Source organism: Drosophila eugracilis, unplaced genomic scaffold (assembly GCF_018153835.1).
Source record: "Drosophila eugracilis isolate 14026-0451.02 unplaced genomic scaffold, ASM1815383v1 contig_678, whole genome shotgun sequence".
NCBI classification, from domain to species: Eukaryota; Metazoa; Arthropoda; class Insecta; order Diptera; family Drosophilidae; genus Drosophila; species Drosophila eugracilis.
In genome coordinates, this window is record NW_024573566.1 from 43674 (window position 1) to 60139 (window position 16466).

At 39.4% G+C, this 16466-nt stretch overlaps 2 protein-coding genes and 1 long non-coding RNA gene across 3 annotated transcripts; 1 reads left to right on the forward strand and 2 right to left on the reverse strand.

The window, feature by feature from the left end:
* Positions 1 to 1355: 1355 nt before the first annotated feature.
* LOC108107159 (golgin subfamily A member 6-like protein 1) lies at positions 1356 to 15429 on the forward strand. Its single transcript, XM_017214569.2, is given in 8 exon segments — positions 1356 to 1972; positions 9344 to 9494; positions 12617 to 12751; positions 12810 to 13000; positions 14133 to 14279; positions 14341 to 14551; positions 14554 to 14733; positions 14787 to 15429. Coding segments are annotated over 8 exon segments (1788 nt in total). The 3' UTR covers positions 14943 to 15429.
* On the reverse strand, positions 3636 to 4893 carry LOC108107160. Its single transcript, XM_017214573.2, has 3 exons — positions 4827 to 4893; positions 4363 to 4770; positions 3636 to 4300 (listed from the first exon to the last, which is right to left on the reverse strand). Exons 1-3 carry the CDS (start codon positions 4867 to 4869, stop codon positions 3690 to 3692), a joined length of 1062 nt encoding a protein of 353 aa, XP_017070062.1. The 5' UTR covers positions 4870 to 4893; the 3' UTR covers positions 3636 to 3689.
* Positions 4994 to 6063, reverse strand: LOC108107161. Its single transcript, XR_001772428.2, has 2 exons — positions 5978 to 6063; positions 4994 to 5913 (listed from the first exon to the last, which is right to left on the reverse strand). It is a non-coding gene; the product is annotated as an uncharacterized LOC108107161 (long non-coding RNA).
* Positions 15430 to 16466: the final 1037 nt, after the last annotated feature.

Genomic DNA, 16466 nt, shown 5'->3' on the forward strand with positions numbered 1-16466 from the left:
CACCAAGAAAGGATTGGGGGGAGCAAGTGCAGCCAGCGCTTGTCGGCGAAACTTTGGCAAGTAATTGGGGAACAGGAGTGATGGAAACGGGAAATTGGTTTGGTTACTCTCACTGGGTTTGAATTGTAAGGCATTGCCTGGCCTCAAGGTTAAGATACTTTCTTAGAAATAGGGGAAATCTAAATTGGGGAAAGGAATCTTTGAGCCTAAGTTGATAGCAATTGGTAACATAGCTTAACAGGATAACTTAACGATGCATTTACATTCATTTTATCTAAGAAAAAGGCGATAAAAATCATTCTTATTTAAATTAAAATCATTCTTATTAATAAAAAAAATCCGTCAAGTAGAATATTCCAACAAAATATGTTAAAGCTTAAAATATTTTTGTATGAAAACCTTTTTTTTCTAAGAGACTTTAATATTTTATAAGTTAAATCATTTTATATTCTTTTTTTACCACTTAAAATAGGGAAAAGGCTATGGAAAAGAACATATAAAGAACATATAACATATTTTATTACATTATATTTTAAATCTGAAGCTTTCTTAACAATACTTTATTAGTTTACTCCTCAAAGTTTCGAAATATATCTATACATTTAGCACTTATTGAGGATTTTTATATTTAAAATATTTTTAACATTTAATTGCATAAAAAGCCAAATGAAAACACAAAGAATTTTAACTATCAGTCGAAGCTCTAGAAAACCCCATAAAATTTCCCCTTATAATTGAAGAACCTTCCCGACTGGAACAACCTCTAGAATAGGGTATGGGAAAATCCCTTAAGCGACCCTAAACTCCATTAGCACGGGTGTAACTCGACTTTTGTCTGGGCTGCGTATCCACAATGATGCGAGGTGGCGCAGGCAGAAAAGCTCGAAACAAATCCGAACGGGGTAATGAAAAAGGCATTTGGTTGGTGGGGTGTGTGGTGTGGGTGTGGGGTGTGCAGTAATATACCAAGCCCCATACACCAAATAATACACCGATGCAGTGCCGACACTTTGCGTGTTCAATAAAAAGGAAAGCGGTGAACGGAAAATGGTGTCAGTGCGAGGACAACGAAGAAGGAAAGTACTTAAGCGGCGCGTCACTCAATCAGAATGATATTATTTTTAATGGCGCAAAATGGATACAATAAACAGCGAGTACGAGCGCGTGGCTGCCACGCAACGGACACGCTGAATGGTAAAACGGTAAATGGTGAATGGTGATCCCACCCAGAATCAGTATCGTGCCACATCCATGGGCCATACATTGTTCGGTCGTCGCAGGATGAGGACGAAGTTTTAAACGGAATCGGAAACTTAATTACATTTCAATTTGGGCCTAAACAAACTGTTCCGCATATGTCACTCACGGCCGTGAAGGCTGATGCCGCCGGGATCGGTGTTGTAGGCGGCGGCGGAACTGTTGCACTATCCGACTCCCGGGAGTGGGCACCACCGCCGCCGGGCAATCGATGTGCCACGGTGACTATGCTCCTGGCCCAAAGGATTGCACGCAACGCTTGCTGGTCAGTCGACGAGGAGCCCTCGTACAGTGCGAACAAGATGAACGTCTGGCAAACGTTGGAGTACCTTTCGGGGCTGAGTCTGCGGAAAAAGTACAACTACGAGGGCTTCTCGGACACCCATAATGTGATCAGGACCCTAACGCCCTCCTGGCGCCGGGATAGTTTTGCCGAGAAAGCCAAGGCCGAGGAACTGACCGGTGGAGCTGCTGCATCATCGGTCAAGTACCCAGAGGAACGTTCTTCGAGTGCTCCATTGATCGTTGCCGAGGATCCGGGCATAAGTACCAGTTTCCAGAGCAGTGATAATGTCACCTTGGGCGTTAGATCTGGGGCAAAAAGTCCATCTGGTACTCGAAGAAAACTTCGCAGGAATAGGAAAGGTAATGCTACCCATCTGGATCCCGAGTACGCCTTGTCGCCGGAGGACCTTCAGGATCTAGTCAAGTGCAAGTAAGATTTTATGGCCTATATAATTTATTCACTCAATGTTATTATATCTGAAGAAGTTGGATTATGAAACAGAAGGGCTCCGACAAAAACTGTTATACAAAATTTATATAACAAATCAACCAAAAATCTTTAATACAGCAAAAAATTTAATTATATTTTAATCCAAAATACATTTAAATTAAAATTTTTAAAATTTAACATATTTTTGAAAAATATAAAAAGACCTACCTAAGTTTTTTTTTAGTGTAGGAACTTAACAAAAGCTTTCCACAAAACTAAGCCAAAACATAAACCCATGTGGACAATGATAAAAATATATCCAAGTCACAAACCATTGGTTTAAATGGGATAGGATTCTGTGCGCTTAATTTGCATTTTTAGTTAAATTTAATTTACTAGTTTATAAAGTCTTACATTAAATACTTTTTACAACTACTAAATGTTAGTTAGTTTAGTTGTTCACGACAACCAAAAATTTATAAATAATGTGCAAAATCGAAGAGGAAGTTGGTTTTAGGATTATTCTGTGACCCTTACTCTACAGAAGTAAATCGCCACCAAGGCGATTATCTAAGCTGACACCCAGGTAAACATCAATTGAAGTTGAATTTGTGGTGGCAAGGACTTCGTTCCCACCAATAGTTATGAAATAAAAATCTCAGCGAACTATCAAAGTTGCTTGTTGTCAAGTTCTAAGAGCACCTAACGCGATGCCGGAAGACGTTGCAATTAAAGTTGGCGAAGCAGTGAGAGAGGCATTCCCAGAGGTGGGCGGACCGGAAATAAAACGATTGGCTGACTAGTTCAAAATGTGAATGACATCAGTGCTGCGCTTTCTTGGTCATTGGGTGCGTTTTAAGGGCATTTAAGAGGTTTTAGAAAACATTTCTTAGGGTGTTTCCAAAGACAAACTTTTCCACCAAGCGGCTTACAATGAGATGTTTGAAATTCGTATTAATTTATTAAAGAAAAAGAAATTTTAGAAATATTCTATTATTATAATTTCCTCTTAAAAACCACAGAAATGCTAACTGTTATTATTAACTATTATTATTAATATATTGAGGAAAAGGAAACTTCCAAACTTTCCAGTTTTCTTACAACTAACTTTTAAAAATGTCTATATATTCAATTCCAAAATAGTGTCAGCACTAGCTAACATATAGTGAAAGTGCCAATGGCAGCAGCACACAGGCAATATCAAAGTCGACTTTTTGGAAAGACTTGGCCAAGAAACAATGGAACCGCCCAACCAGCGGGCGACTCCAACTCGATACAAAGTGTTTGCTCAATTTCCGCGCTTCGAGTCGATTAGAGGAAATTATTGTATGTCTCGTTGGCATGAAACGCGGCCATAAAGCGAAATTGTTATCTGGTTTCAGTGTAATGTGAGACTGCCTCCCACCACCACCGAAATCCAGCTCCTCCTCATCCACTGCACCTTTGACAATCCTTTCCTTGTAGGAATAGTCCATTCCCTTGCGGAAAACTTTCTGTCAATGCGCTTTCCGTGCTTAAACTAAAAGAGAAAAGGGAAAAGGAGAGATCTAACGGTGAAATAAACACCGACAGTTGTGGGCCATAAACAGGGAAATGGTTAGAACGAAACTGGCTTTTCAAAACCTTCGACACCTTAGAGTGCAAACCTTGAAAACTATTTCAATTCCAATCGAATTATATATTTGAAAACTACAAACTGAGGAATAATAAATCATCATTAATTTCCAGGGACTTTAAATGTAGCAGGATTGCAACAGAAAGTTACTCCTGCCGCAAGTTGTCTGTTCAACTTGATCGGACACTGGACCTCAGTGCAAAACTGATGACCAGGTGGCTTATGGAAAATATCGTTATGTGTGAGAAAGACATATCTAGTTCCGTCGGCCCTGACTATTATTTTGTACATCCATTTAGGCACCGGATTCCTCTGAGCGTCGAGCAAATAGGCAGGTCTTAATTTATTGCGAGAGTCTCTCAGCTTCAAGGTACCAAAGGCTCCCGTTCGAACTGTCATCTGGGTATCCGTGGGCCTAAGGCTCATGACCCACCGCTCGATCTCCCGCCAGTTTCCACTGTTAATGCTCTCGAACTGGGGCACCACATTCACGTATTTGAATGTAGACCTTGACTGAGGCTCGAATAGAAAGTCAGACGATGCGGTCAAATGTCCACGATTGATGACCAATCGATTGGGGGCAATATAGTTCTGTGCTCTGCCATATATGTCATTGAATCTTCGATGGATTGCCCCTCTGAAAAATGATCGTGCTTCTGCTGGGGACATGACTGGACATGGTTCAAATTGTATGTCTTCCGGGCGTGGCATAACTGGGAATAATAAAGGAAGTTTTTATTTTTCATATAGAAATTTATATCTATTTGATACTCACAAATCGTCTTTGGATAAATGCTGGCCTGCGTGTAATGAGCTCTTAAGGTCCTTGTATCATAGCAAGCATCGTACAACTTGACAAACTGTCCGTTGATTGTATGACCTACGGAGTACATAGTCGCTGGACAATCTCTATGCTGGGACCTATCGCCCTCGTACAATCTAACCTCGCTCTCCGGAGCTGGTGCATTGCAAGTGAGGGGGAGTGAAGGTTGGAGCCTGGAATTTGTAGTGCAAATCGTTCTATGGTTTTCCCCACCACCACAGTGCATTGCTAGGCCAACGCCAATACCAACAACAGAGGAGATTTGTGGGCGAAGGGTTCCTCGGTCCAAGTAGGTGAAAATCCCATTGGATCGGCTTACATCGGTAAAGTTGAATCTACACTGCCCTCGAACTTGACAGGCTATGGAAATTTAACTTAATTACATTTTAAATTACTTATTTTCCATCACTGCTTACTAAGTGCCGCTACTATGAGCAGTATGATCTTCTCCATCGGCATGTCGGTTGGGAACTAACCAGATGAAGTCTCTTGATCTAATATATATCATCAACAGCCTTATCTCGAATGACTGATGGCGAGATGATTAAAGTACATACTATAAAGAGCTTTTCTACTTAATTCATTTACATTCGGTTGTGCTTTAATTATAATCCATTCTTAGAATTACGAATAATTAAATATAATTAAAAAGTTCTTCTTTTAAGTCAATGGAAATATAAGAAAATACTTAAATAGAAAAAAATCAAAAATAATAGTTCGATTAAGGAAATAATTAAGATAACTCCTTAAAAGCAAATAAACTATCTGATTGCAAATAAGGCAAACTTATTTCGAGTATAATAAAAAAATAAAATGTAATACCTAATAGGTCCCAAGTTTAACAAAACACTATGCTACCTTTAATACTCGACTAAATTTGACCGAGACCTTAAACTATTAAGCTCACCCTCAGCACCGAACTCCGTAAAACTTGTGGCTCTGCGCGTTGGAAACTTGTTGACACACTACGCCGTACACTTTGTCGAAATATTGACATTGGTGTCATGTCATTACGCCTAGCATTAAATGCTCTAACATGCGATGGGGTAGCCCAAACAGGAATCGGACTCGAATACCGATTCGGATTCGGTATTAGAATCGGGGGCACTGGTGGCGGCGGCAACGTCTCGAAATCGTGAGACGTTTGGGAGGAAAAGTGAAAGTGGGGTTGGCTTATTTTCACCCACGTGCCACTCGACGCCACACACACGTGTGTGTCAACAACAAAACACGAGGAGCACCAAGGTATCGGAGTCCTGTGAAAAGGGCGCCACATTCGCCGGTTGCCTTTGTCGAGTTCGGGTGAAAGTTTCCAGGTCCGTGCTGGTTGCGTTCCATCTTGATTCGGTGCGAAAATGAGGGACTAAGGTGAACACCTTCTGGGGCTACGCATACCTTGTGATGGCTGGAAAATCTTCGAAAGGGAAGAGAGCCAAGAAGTCAGTGCCAATGATGAAGATTAGCATCGAGGAGGACTTCCTCATCGACTTTGTGCAGTGCACTCTAGAGCCGGAGGAGAGGTAAAACGTTGTTAAATTAGGTATTAAGTGTGGTATATAATATTTACATATATTAAGTTGGTATGAAGGGTTTTATAGGCACTGAAAGCTAATGTCCTTTAGGTCTGTTAATAGTAAAGTAAAGTTAAAAATATATAGATTTAGATTTTTCTCTGATCTGCAATGTTTTTAAGAAAGTTTTGTTTGTATATATGAGCTGGCGTTATTAGCATCAGTTGGCAGCCCCATTAATATCGCATGTAGTCGTGTATCGAAGAGCCCGTTGAGAATGTCCAGCACTAAAAAGTAGAAGCCAACCAAACAAAGTTGCAAAGTTATGACGTCAGAAAATAATCAGCCGAAAAGTTGTCAATCTGCTGTAAAAACGCGCTTAATCATTTGTTAAACTATAACATAAATCTCATGTTACCTATTATACCTATTATTTAATAAAACATAGATAATATACAAATATCTTACATATATATAACATAATATATGCATATAAGAACTAAGATAAAAATTATCATAAAGATAAAATAATTCAAATCACATTTCAATATTCCCTGGCAGCACTCACACTTTTCACATCAACATATTTATTTCCCCAGCTACGTGTTGCAATTATCAATTTTAATGGGCAAATGGGAATGGCAAAAGACATAAATGTCAGCTCTTCGGCAAATTTATGCACGTCCCCGGCATTAATTAGCGTTGCATACTTGCAGGAGCCCTTAGTTCTGTTCCCTGTTCCTGACACTCTCTCTCTCTCTCTCTCTTATCCTTTGTCCTGGTTTTATAGTTTCGCCTTCAATTGCCGATGAAAGCGAACAGCAAGGCTGTAAAGTAATATGGCTCCTTACTTGGCTGCGAAATGCCGCTAATTAAGTCATAAATGTAATCAATGGGACCTTTCCCTTCTGACACATGACGCGTAAGACATGAAATAGGGGAGAAAATATGTGAATGAAAGGTCATTATGAACTTTGATATCAACCATTTTAGTCTTTAAGAAATACCTGCCAATGAGAACTATTTGTTTTCAATAAACTTTATTTATTTATTTTAAATGCCATCTTTATTAATATAGAAGGCTTTTTGCAAACTAGCTCTTTGCAAAGATTTGTAGTAACCAAAAACATCAAAAGCATCTTTAGAAACCTCTATAACCCCTTAACATAAATGTCTATCTCCTGTCTTTTTCTATAAAAAAACTCCAACTTAATAAACTTTGCATATAAATAAACCCAATAAATAATACCAACTGCCAGCACTTACTGCATGAGAGTAAAATCATAAAGTCCCACGAAAAAAAGAATAACAAGAATAGGTCATTTTGAATGGGTTATTGAGTCTGAATAGTGCCACAAATGGCTAAAGGCAATCGGATATGCGTTAACCCACTTGGATCCCACGCACTCCCCAACGAAAATGGGTTAATGCCAAGGTGGGTGGGACCGTAAATCATGGCCCACCTGAACCGTCGTGACAGCGGCGGATGCGACCGTTGCAAATGTCACGGGAGTTGCACTCTCGGAAACTTTCGCGGAAGTTGCAATAAAAAGATGTGAACTATCGCCAGGAACTATAACGGCATGCAAAGGGTTTTTGCTTGTTTATGGTGAGCGCGGTCATAAATCGAGGCTTGGAACATGGGATTTTCTAGGGCATAGCAGAGCAGACATGACAGATTGCTTTCTTACCGCAACCCCTTTTGGCCACCGTGGCGTATACGTAATTTATGCATGTGGCATGTGACATGAGCCAGGGTTATTGATACGACGACAACACCCATTGATGTCCTGAAATTTCATTATCAATGTCAATGCCGAAAAAGGGGGGAATCTTACTTTACTCACCTGCTTGTGATTGGAAATTGATTGAATTGAACTTTGATGACTTTGAACTATTGCCAGTTACGATTTTCATTTTGTTTTTTTTTTTTTTTTTTTGTTGGGACATCAAAGGCAACATTGTATTATCTGTTAAAAATGTGTTACGTTTGCATGGACTCAGCGACTTTTGATTGAGTGCTTTGCGGTGGAATAGCATTTTTGGCTCTGATCCAAAGTACTAAAGAAAAAGTTGAAAAAAAAATGGAAAACCCCAGTCAGGCAATCCCTATAAACTACCCCATCTAATTGTCAACTAAACGACAAGCATTAACTAGACCTGACTAATCCCCTCCCCCCCCCACCACCTATGACATTCCGAATCCACATGGCACGAGTACGGCGGCGGGTTTATGTTTGTTAGATGAATACACAAGTCTCATGACCTGCCTGCATTAAGTTGCTTTATAGCATGTAGAAATAAAATACCTATTTACCATATAGAACCGCAAGAAAGAAGCAGAAAGACAGACCATGTGAGCCATTGCTAAAAAGCCTAGCGAAAGTCTGCAACTCTGACGAGCCGCGACAGTCATCCCCCGCCTGGCCCACTGCTCATCCATGGCTCCGGGCAGCTCTCCTCGCGTCTCACCCTCCTCCCTTTGAGTTCTCCTCAATACGGTCCCCACTCTGCCCTGCATGTCTAAAATTACGCCAAATTCTTGGGGAGTGCTGGAAGGTGAGGTTTATATGGTTGTTGTTAGTCTTGTCGGCTGGTGTGCATATCACGTGAAAAATATGAAGAAAAGTTATGGGACAGTGGGTGAAATTGGCAAAAATTCATTAATCAAAAAATTCTAACAAATTAGTGATAGAGCTTTGAGATGTTAAACAATATTTCAGTTTTACAAATTTTATTTTTAATAAATAATAACAAGAAAAATTCGAATAATCTTCGCTCATAATTTTATGGTTATTAGAAAGTGTAAAATGCAAACATTTATTTACAAAATGAAAAATGTTTCTACAGTTTAAATACAGGTGGAAAATGGACTATGGAGTTATCTATTCTTACCTTTAAAGATATTTTACAGATCATAAAATGTTATTTTTTCCTAATTTTTCTTGAAAATAAAACCTTTTCTTATGATCTAACCCACCGTATTCGAAAATGGTGTACGGTGCCCGGAGAAGTTGGGGTACGACTTGTCCTTGTGTTGTCGGTTTCGGGTGTTTGGCAACCAAAATAAAATACTGGCGGCAGTTGGCAAACGCAGCGAGTGAAAAGCGCTATAGTAACAGGCCAAAAATGCGGCTCGACCTCATTCGTTACCAACAGTTACAAGCGCTAAAACGCCTTCAGCGGACGGCCCATGTGGGATTTTCCCACCTAGGTGTGGGTGAGTGTCGGTTGTCGGTGGCAGAGGAGGGTGAAGGTTGAGCCTGTAATTAAGCGTCAAATTTATTGACTTACATTTGGGAGGGTCATTAACATTGACTTGTCTCCCATTTGTTTTTTTTCATTATTATTATTGTATACTTTTCTTTTCATATCTTGCCCTGAATTTTCCGCTCAATTTTCTCGTACTTTTCTTTTTCCAGTTTCAATTTGCCGCGCATTAGCGCTCGCCTGGAGCGTCTGATGGGCACCAATGTGGTCAAGCTGACCGACCGAGCCTACATGAAGGAGCTCCGCGAACGGATCGACGAGGATTACCGCAAGCAGCTGCTGTCCCGCATTCGCGCCCGGGAGGTAAGTTAAGTTTTCTTCTTTTTTATTTAGAAACCTCCAAATCCCGACACCCCAATTAGCCCAGACACAAATGTGACCAATTTGTTTGGCCGGTAATTCAATTTTCATAAAGTTTAGAAAGGGGAAAATCTGAGACGAGAGAGTCCTAAACAAATTTGTCGCCAGGGAGAGTCACGTAGAACAGCAATGGGCAAGGGTGAGAGTGGGTTGTATTCGTTTCTTGAAGGAAATATTTTTAAAATGCGAAAGGGATTTTTTTAAACTTTAAGAGTTCTTAAACATATATTTTCCTATATATATGTATAAAGATAGTTTTTCTTTGATATGTTTGCCTTTCCACCCAAAAGAAAGACTATTTAACTTTGTTATTATTCGATTATTTCACTTTTTGGTCCACTTTATGTAAGAATTTGCGTAAGATTTGTTAGTAAACTAGTTTAGCCAAGAGCATTACATCATTTTAGATAAAGTTTTCCTTAAGAAACTTTGTATAATTACGGATAATTTCAAAGATTATTGCACCAAGCCTCATACCAAATTCGATTTTTCTTTGAAATAAAACCTTTCCCCGAATAATTAATAAGTAAAATAACTTTTTATTGGGTAATACAGATGAGGTTAAATGTTTTCTAATTTAACAAATTTAAGATATCTACAATCTTTAAGCGGCTTATTGGCATCGGGTATCTTATAGTCGAAATCTTGGTATTTTACACCCTTTGCTGGTTTATTGGCTGCGATTTTGTTTTTTGCCATGCTTACCCTTTTCAAGTTTCCCTTTTCACGGGAGCGCGGCGAAAGTGTCCCAAAGTTTTTCAATGACGCCGACACCGCCTACTTATTCTCTGTTTTCCGAGGGGGCCACCGCCAGGCCAAAAGCACAAACAATTGAATCCAATGAGCCTCCGACATGAAAATGGCAAATCCAAGCCGTCAAAGTAATAAAAATTAGACCAGAAACAAGGGGCGGGAGGGAAGTTCCGGGGCGGAGAGATAGGGCAAAAGTTGCACTTTTATGTCTGTGAGACATGCGAGAGTAGAGAGACTCCAAAACTATGAAGTACAAAGTGCTCCACTGCGGATACGGATACTTAGAGATCTGTCTGTCCGATATGTCCTTAAATGCAATTGCAGTTGACTGAAGTTCGAAATGATACAGAGGCCATGGACTAAACTTTCTTGACACTTCCGATTGCATTTCCATCAAAGGCAGCGCAATGCGGCAGAGAAAAAAAGAAAAACCAGCTGAAAGGTGTCGAGTAGTGTTGATGGGTTTGGGGAAATTGATAATTTAGAAACCAAAAAAATCAAAAAGAACATGAGCTGAGCTGGAGGGGGGAATTTATAAACCACAAAGCGGCTTTTTACTACCCACATTCTCCCACTTTTGCCTTTTATATCAACCACAAGCCAGCCGCTAATAAAGCTGATACACATTTTTCTGAGAACAACAGCTTGTTGAGTCATCAAAATGATATTATTGGATAAGGAATCTAAATATATCTGTGATATATTAAGTGTTCTCAGCTTGGAAAAATTGTATACTTAATGTGATTATTAGAATTAGATTATTATTAGATTAGAAAACTATTTACATGTTTATCTTCCACACAAAGGGAAACTTACTATTTAGTTGTTATTTTTATAATAGTTAAAATAAATATAATAGCGAGCACATATTTAGTGACGGTTTGCAGCTGTGCACTGAGAGAAAGAAAAAGACTTCCTCTTGCTAACCAATTCATCACTCATTTTACTGGCTCGCCATATGCGAAAGAAACTCCAAAGCGCAAAGATAAGTTAACAGTATTGAATTCCAGTGCAAATGTCCGAGGATGATCGAAGAAGAAACAAGAAAACAGTTAGCCTCGAAATGAGGAGGGAGAGAGAAAACAAATAAACTTTAGAGGAATAGCAAGTTCGAGGATGATCGAGGAAGAAACAAGAACAAAATACACGTACATATTACAGTTGGTACGACCCACATTCTCCCACTTTTGTCTTTCATATCAACCGCAGGCCAGCCGCTAATAAAGCTTATAAACATTTTTCTGAGAACAACAGCTTGTTGTGTCATCAAAAGATATTATTGGATAAGTAATCTAAATATATCTGTGATATATTAAGTGATTATGTGGTTATTAGAATTAGATTATTATTAGATTAGAAAACTATTTACATGTTTATCTTCCACACAAAGGGAAACTTATTATTTAATTGTCATTTTTATAATAGTTAAAATGCCTGATATGTGATTTGGAAACTAAATTTACCTTAACCACATTTAGAAAAGGCTTTTTAAATAATAAAAGTAGCTAAAGTAATTAAAATCTAATGTAAATCATAATAACTACTATATGATAGCTTGAATTCACATTTTGATTTATTTTGATTATAAACTATTTATATTTGAAACAAAGTTAATAATAGTCAAATAAAAAGTTTAAGTTTGAAACTGAATATCTAAGCCAGGGTGCTCATATTCGTCTACCGACTGAGCAGTTACTAACACAACTGTAAAAAAGAGTGCACATATTTAGTGACGCTTTTGTGTTGGTTTGCAGCTGTACACAGAAAGTAAAACGTTTCCTCTTGCTAACAAACTCTCTTGCTTCATGACTCATTTTACTGACATCAAAGCGCAAAGAAAAGTTAACAGGAATGAATTCCAGTGCAGGGATCGAAGAAGAAACAAAAATACAGTTAGCTACGGAATGAGGAGTGAGAGGGAAAACGAATATATTTTGGGGGAATAGCAAGTTCGAGGATGATCGAGGAAGAAACAAGAACAAAATACACATACTTATTACAGTTGGTAACGGAATGAGGCGGAAAGAGGGAAACAAAAAATGATTAGTGGAATAGAGCTTAGGCTCTGAGTACCCCTGATCTAAGCATATAAGCGTATCTCTAAAATACACAAATTTTGCATATTTAATTGGCAAAGCCGTTGCAACGGCATACATACATACAATACACACATACATATGTACATACACACTTTAGTACCAAATAGGCTTAGCAACCGAAGAGTCCACTATGTTTTTGTATTTTTGACCACTTTGTCTATTCAAAGATTTTAATTAACCTTTAATTATTTTTTAAATATTATTATTTTGCAGTTAAAAGAAGTAGAACGCGAACGAATGCTGATTATTGAGGGCAAGTCGGATGTGATACCAGACGAACTGGCCGACGATCCCATATTCATGGTCAACAAAGATGCCAACATGGAGATCCAAAAGGAGCGCTCGAAGGTGAGCTTAATTAGCAATATAAAAAAGCCTTTTAACTTTACTACCCCTCCCCTAACAGTTAAAGACCGCTCGGGAGAAGAATGCAGAACGTTTGAAGCAGCAGGGCGTGAAATGGGAGCGGGAGCGTCTCCAACACGCTGCCAAGGAAGCCGAGCTCCTGGCCAAGAAGCGGGAGCGGCATCGCCAACAGAAGTTGCTGGTGGAACAGTATAGGACAGAGGACGCGGAACGGGGAATGGACCTGCTGCGGTAAGTCACTTAAACTCCGCCGCCATTAACTGTCGGCGAAATTAAAAATGTACAGAAGGAGGGTAAAAAAAAAGGAGCAGGGGCAGGAACACGGGGGCAGCACCAACCATAACAATACATTATTCCACGTTGACGCTCGACGCCTCCTGGGGAAGCTCTTTATCCCCAACGAGTTGGGGCAGCAAAAAAAAGCGGGCTAAGATGCATGTATTGTAAAAAGATGAACCCACTGGCTTAAACGGCCTTCGGTGGGGGTGGGAAAATGTGGGTGCTGACAGGGAAATTTTTTAGCAAGTGGAAGGGCAAGGCTGAATGCTCTAAGTTCCAGGAAAAGATTAGTTTCTACAAAAGAGGAAAAGGTCCTTAAATTCTGAGAAAAGGGAAGCCAACTAACTGCGATATAACAAAAATATTTCGTGAATTTTGGCTTTAAGGTTAACTTTATATAAAACTTTAATATTTAATAGATGTTTATTTATGATTTGGAAGCTTAGTTACAGGTTCTTTATCAATAGATTCGCGGTAATTTATTTATAAATTTATGTTTATAATTATCCAAGTTCAATGACTGATAGAAACCATTTTGGGTATTCATTTATTTATTTTTATTGATAAATAACAAAGTTCAATGGACTGATTGAAGCAAAAATAGAAGCAATCTATTTTCTACTGCAATAACAATAAATTTTATCAGGCAGTTCTCAGCACAGAACTAAATATAACTAGGTATTTATAAATATCATTTGCTAAAATAAGTTGGGAACCAATCTAGTTTTATTCCAGCTACTAATAAAAGAGCCAAAATTAATATTTTATTTCCATTCAATGGCCACAATAGCTCTATGAAAAATTAGTCAAACTAAAGTAAGGGAATTAGTACATTAAATAATGAGTTTTTAGTAGATTCAAAATAAATCAATTCAGTTTGGTAAGCCTTTCCAATACCCTCATTACCCAACGCCTTCCTCGCAAGAGTATCGCAAAATGATGATAGAAACGTTTCGTTCCCAGAGCGCCTTATTAAACGCTGTTCCTTTTTTCACCATTAATATGCATGAGTTGAATGTTTAGTGTGTTCGCTTCAGAATGGAGGCTAATGAAAGGAAAACTCCCTCCCCCCTTATTTTTCCAGCATCGACAACGAGGACTGGCGGGAGTGCGAAAAGAGCCTGAAGGAGTTCCTCGAACAGGAGCGTGCCAAAATGAAGGAGCGTTCGCTACGCATCTCCCAGCCCTTCTCATCGGATCCGCAGGATATACAGAATATAGTTAGAGCCAGGTAAAGATCATCAAAGCATGTTACTTTACTTAATCTACACAAATATGTTACCACTAATTAGGCAAAAGTTCCGCGAAACCGAGCTGCGTATTCGTAATCAGCTAGACGACAAGCTGAAGGATGTGAAACTGGCGGTAACCACTCAACAGTTAACCGAACTCATCGAGGATGCCCATCGATCCAGTGTAGAGATAGTGCGAGAGCCGTCGATAGATGAAGATCATTACCAGGGCGAGATACAGTCCAGGTATCAGGATGATGTCACCGACGTCTCTCCGAGGAGACTGTGATCAGCGAAGACGCCATCAGCCTGTCTCTGGCCAAGCAGCAATATGCCGAGGAACTTGAGGCCGAGATGGAGGATGAGTTCAATCGCGGCCTGCTCATCTCCAAGCAGCAGTACGACCAGCTGCGCTTTGAGGACGAGAAAATCGTAGCCCTCAGGAATGCCAAGGTTAGTTTTCGAAGGCCTTAAACACCCTTTCATTATCCACAACCCTTTTTCAGGATATTCGTGAGCTGTATCAACTGGCTGAGGAGATCATCATGGGCGAGATATTCGAAGAGGCGGCCGAGGAGTACGAGGAGGAGGCTGTAGGCGAGGAGCAGGATCTCGAAATCACCTCCGACCACGAAGCCCTGCAGCCAGCAGCTAAAGCCTAAAAACTGTAGAAAGGACCAATTCCAACGTTCAGTGGCTAGCGGTAGACCGTTTTTCCTGCTGCCACACTTTTCACGAATTTTACAAAGTTTGGCAGAATATTTGGTTTCCCAATTGGAAATCAAAATATTTCACCAAATTGTGCAAATATCAGTCAGGAAGGGGGGAGCCCACAGTTTGTTAATCATTGGAAAAGCGTCAGCGCCACTGTCAATCAATCTCAGCGTTAAGGTTGATAACTGTCAATTGGGGTTTAATTAAAGCTGTAACGCGGTGATAGTGCCCGCATGGCAATAATAATAATAAAGCGGCCGAAAAATCCAAAAACAAACGCATGAGTCAATTGCACATTTCACTGGCCAGCCGACAAGTATGCCACAAATATTTGCCTAGTGATACGGATAAACATACCGGAAAGGATATGCGGGCGGCAGGGCATTCCGGAAAACGATATAACAAACATCAACACATCGCTATTGACTCACCAATTTTCAGAAGATAAAACACAAAAAAGACACAGTTATTAAAATAGTAATAAAAAATTCAATCATATGCTTTTAATATGAACAAATTATAACCAATTTTGGTATATTTTTCATTGTATAAGTAAAATAAACTTTACTTTTTAATTTTGTTTTAATAACAATATATAATATTGCAGTTTTTATACAGTTTGTTGAATGAAGTTTCCACATGCTCGTAAAATACATATTTATTAAAATGTTAAAAGTTAAGATTCCTCTGATTGTTAACTTAATAAATTAGGTTTTGTGATAGATATATCTTCAGCTTACGCTGTACCACAAATACTATATTTTTCTGATAACAACCAAATATGGGAGATTTCCGAGCGAAATCATTTCCCAGAACACAAAAACTCCAAATCTCAGCCTAATTAGCCAGGCTAATATGTTTATCAATTTGTCTGTCACGTAGGCGCACATGCCGAGATTGCACATGGCAGAACGGAAGGGCGTGACGCATTTGGGTGTATCGATGACCATCGGGTGGGTGGACGTTGGCCTGATGCAACTTAAGTCGCACAAACCGCTTACCACAAAGAGAGAGGGAAATGTGAAATGAAGAAATTTCCCAGTAAGAAATAAACCCTCTAAAAATAGCCAGGCCTTGTCCAAAAATATGACTTTCGCCTTATATCAGGAAGATCCCACTCTCCCCACTCCATCTGCCTTTGAGCACTTTAAGTTTTCAGCGGGCTATTATTGGTTTTCTTGGGGTAAGTGTCATCTTTGGTTGCCCCAGGCGATTTGGCAAGAAAACCCTATATATGCTTATTTTCCTGGGCCGCCTTTTAGGCCAAAACAACACACACACACACACCGTCAAAACAATAACGAAAACATCGTGGGATTGTCATCCATTACTCACAGCAATTTCACTTTAAAGTGTCATCTTTTTCAAGGCCTGGGGGCTGCGACGGTTGTTGACTGGATATCCTCATGACCCCTCGATTCCTGCTCGGCTATTGCAGTATTGCGTTGGATTTTTAGTTTGTCTGGAAGTCA

Excerpts from the sequence above, each read along its gene's own strand:
- LOC108107160 (XM_017214573.2), bottom strand. The coding sequence starts at position 4,869 with ATGCCGATGGAGAAGATCATACTGCTCATAGTAGCGGCACTTA. Across the intron at positions 4,771-4,826 it reads GCTCATAGTAGCGGCACTTA|CCTGTCAAGTTCGAGGGCAG; the intron begins GTAAGCAGTGAT and ends AAATTTCCATAG. Across the intron at positions 4,301-4,362 it reads CATTTATCCAAAGACGATTT|TTATGCCACGCCCGGAAGAC; the intron begins GTGAGTATCAAA and ends TATTATTCCCAG.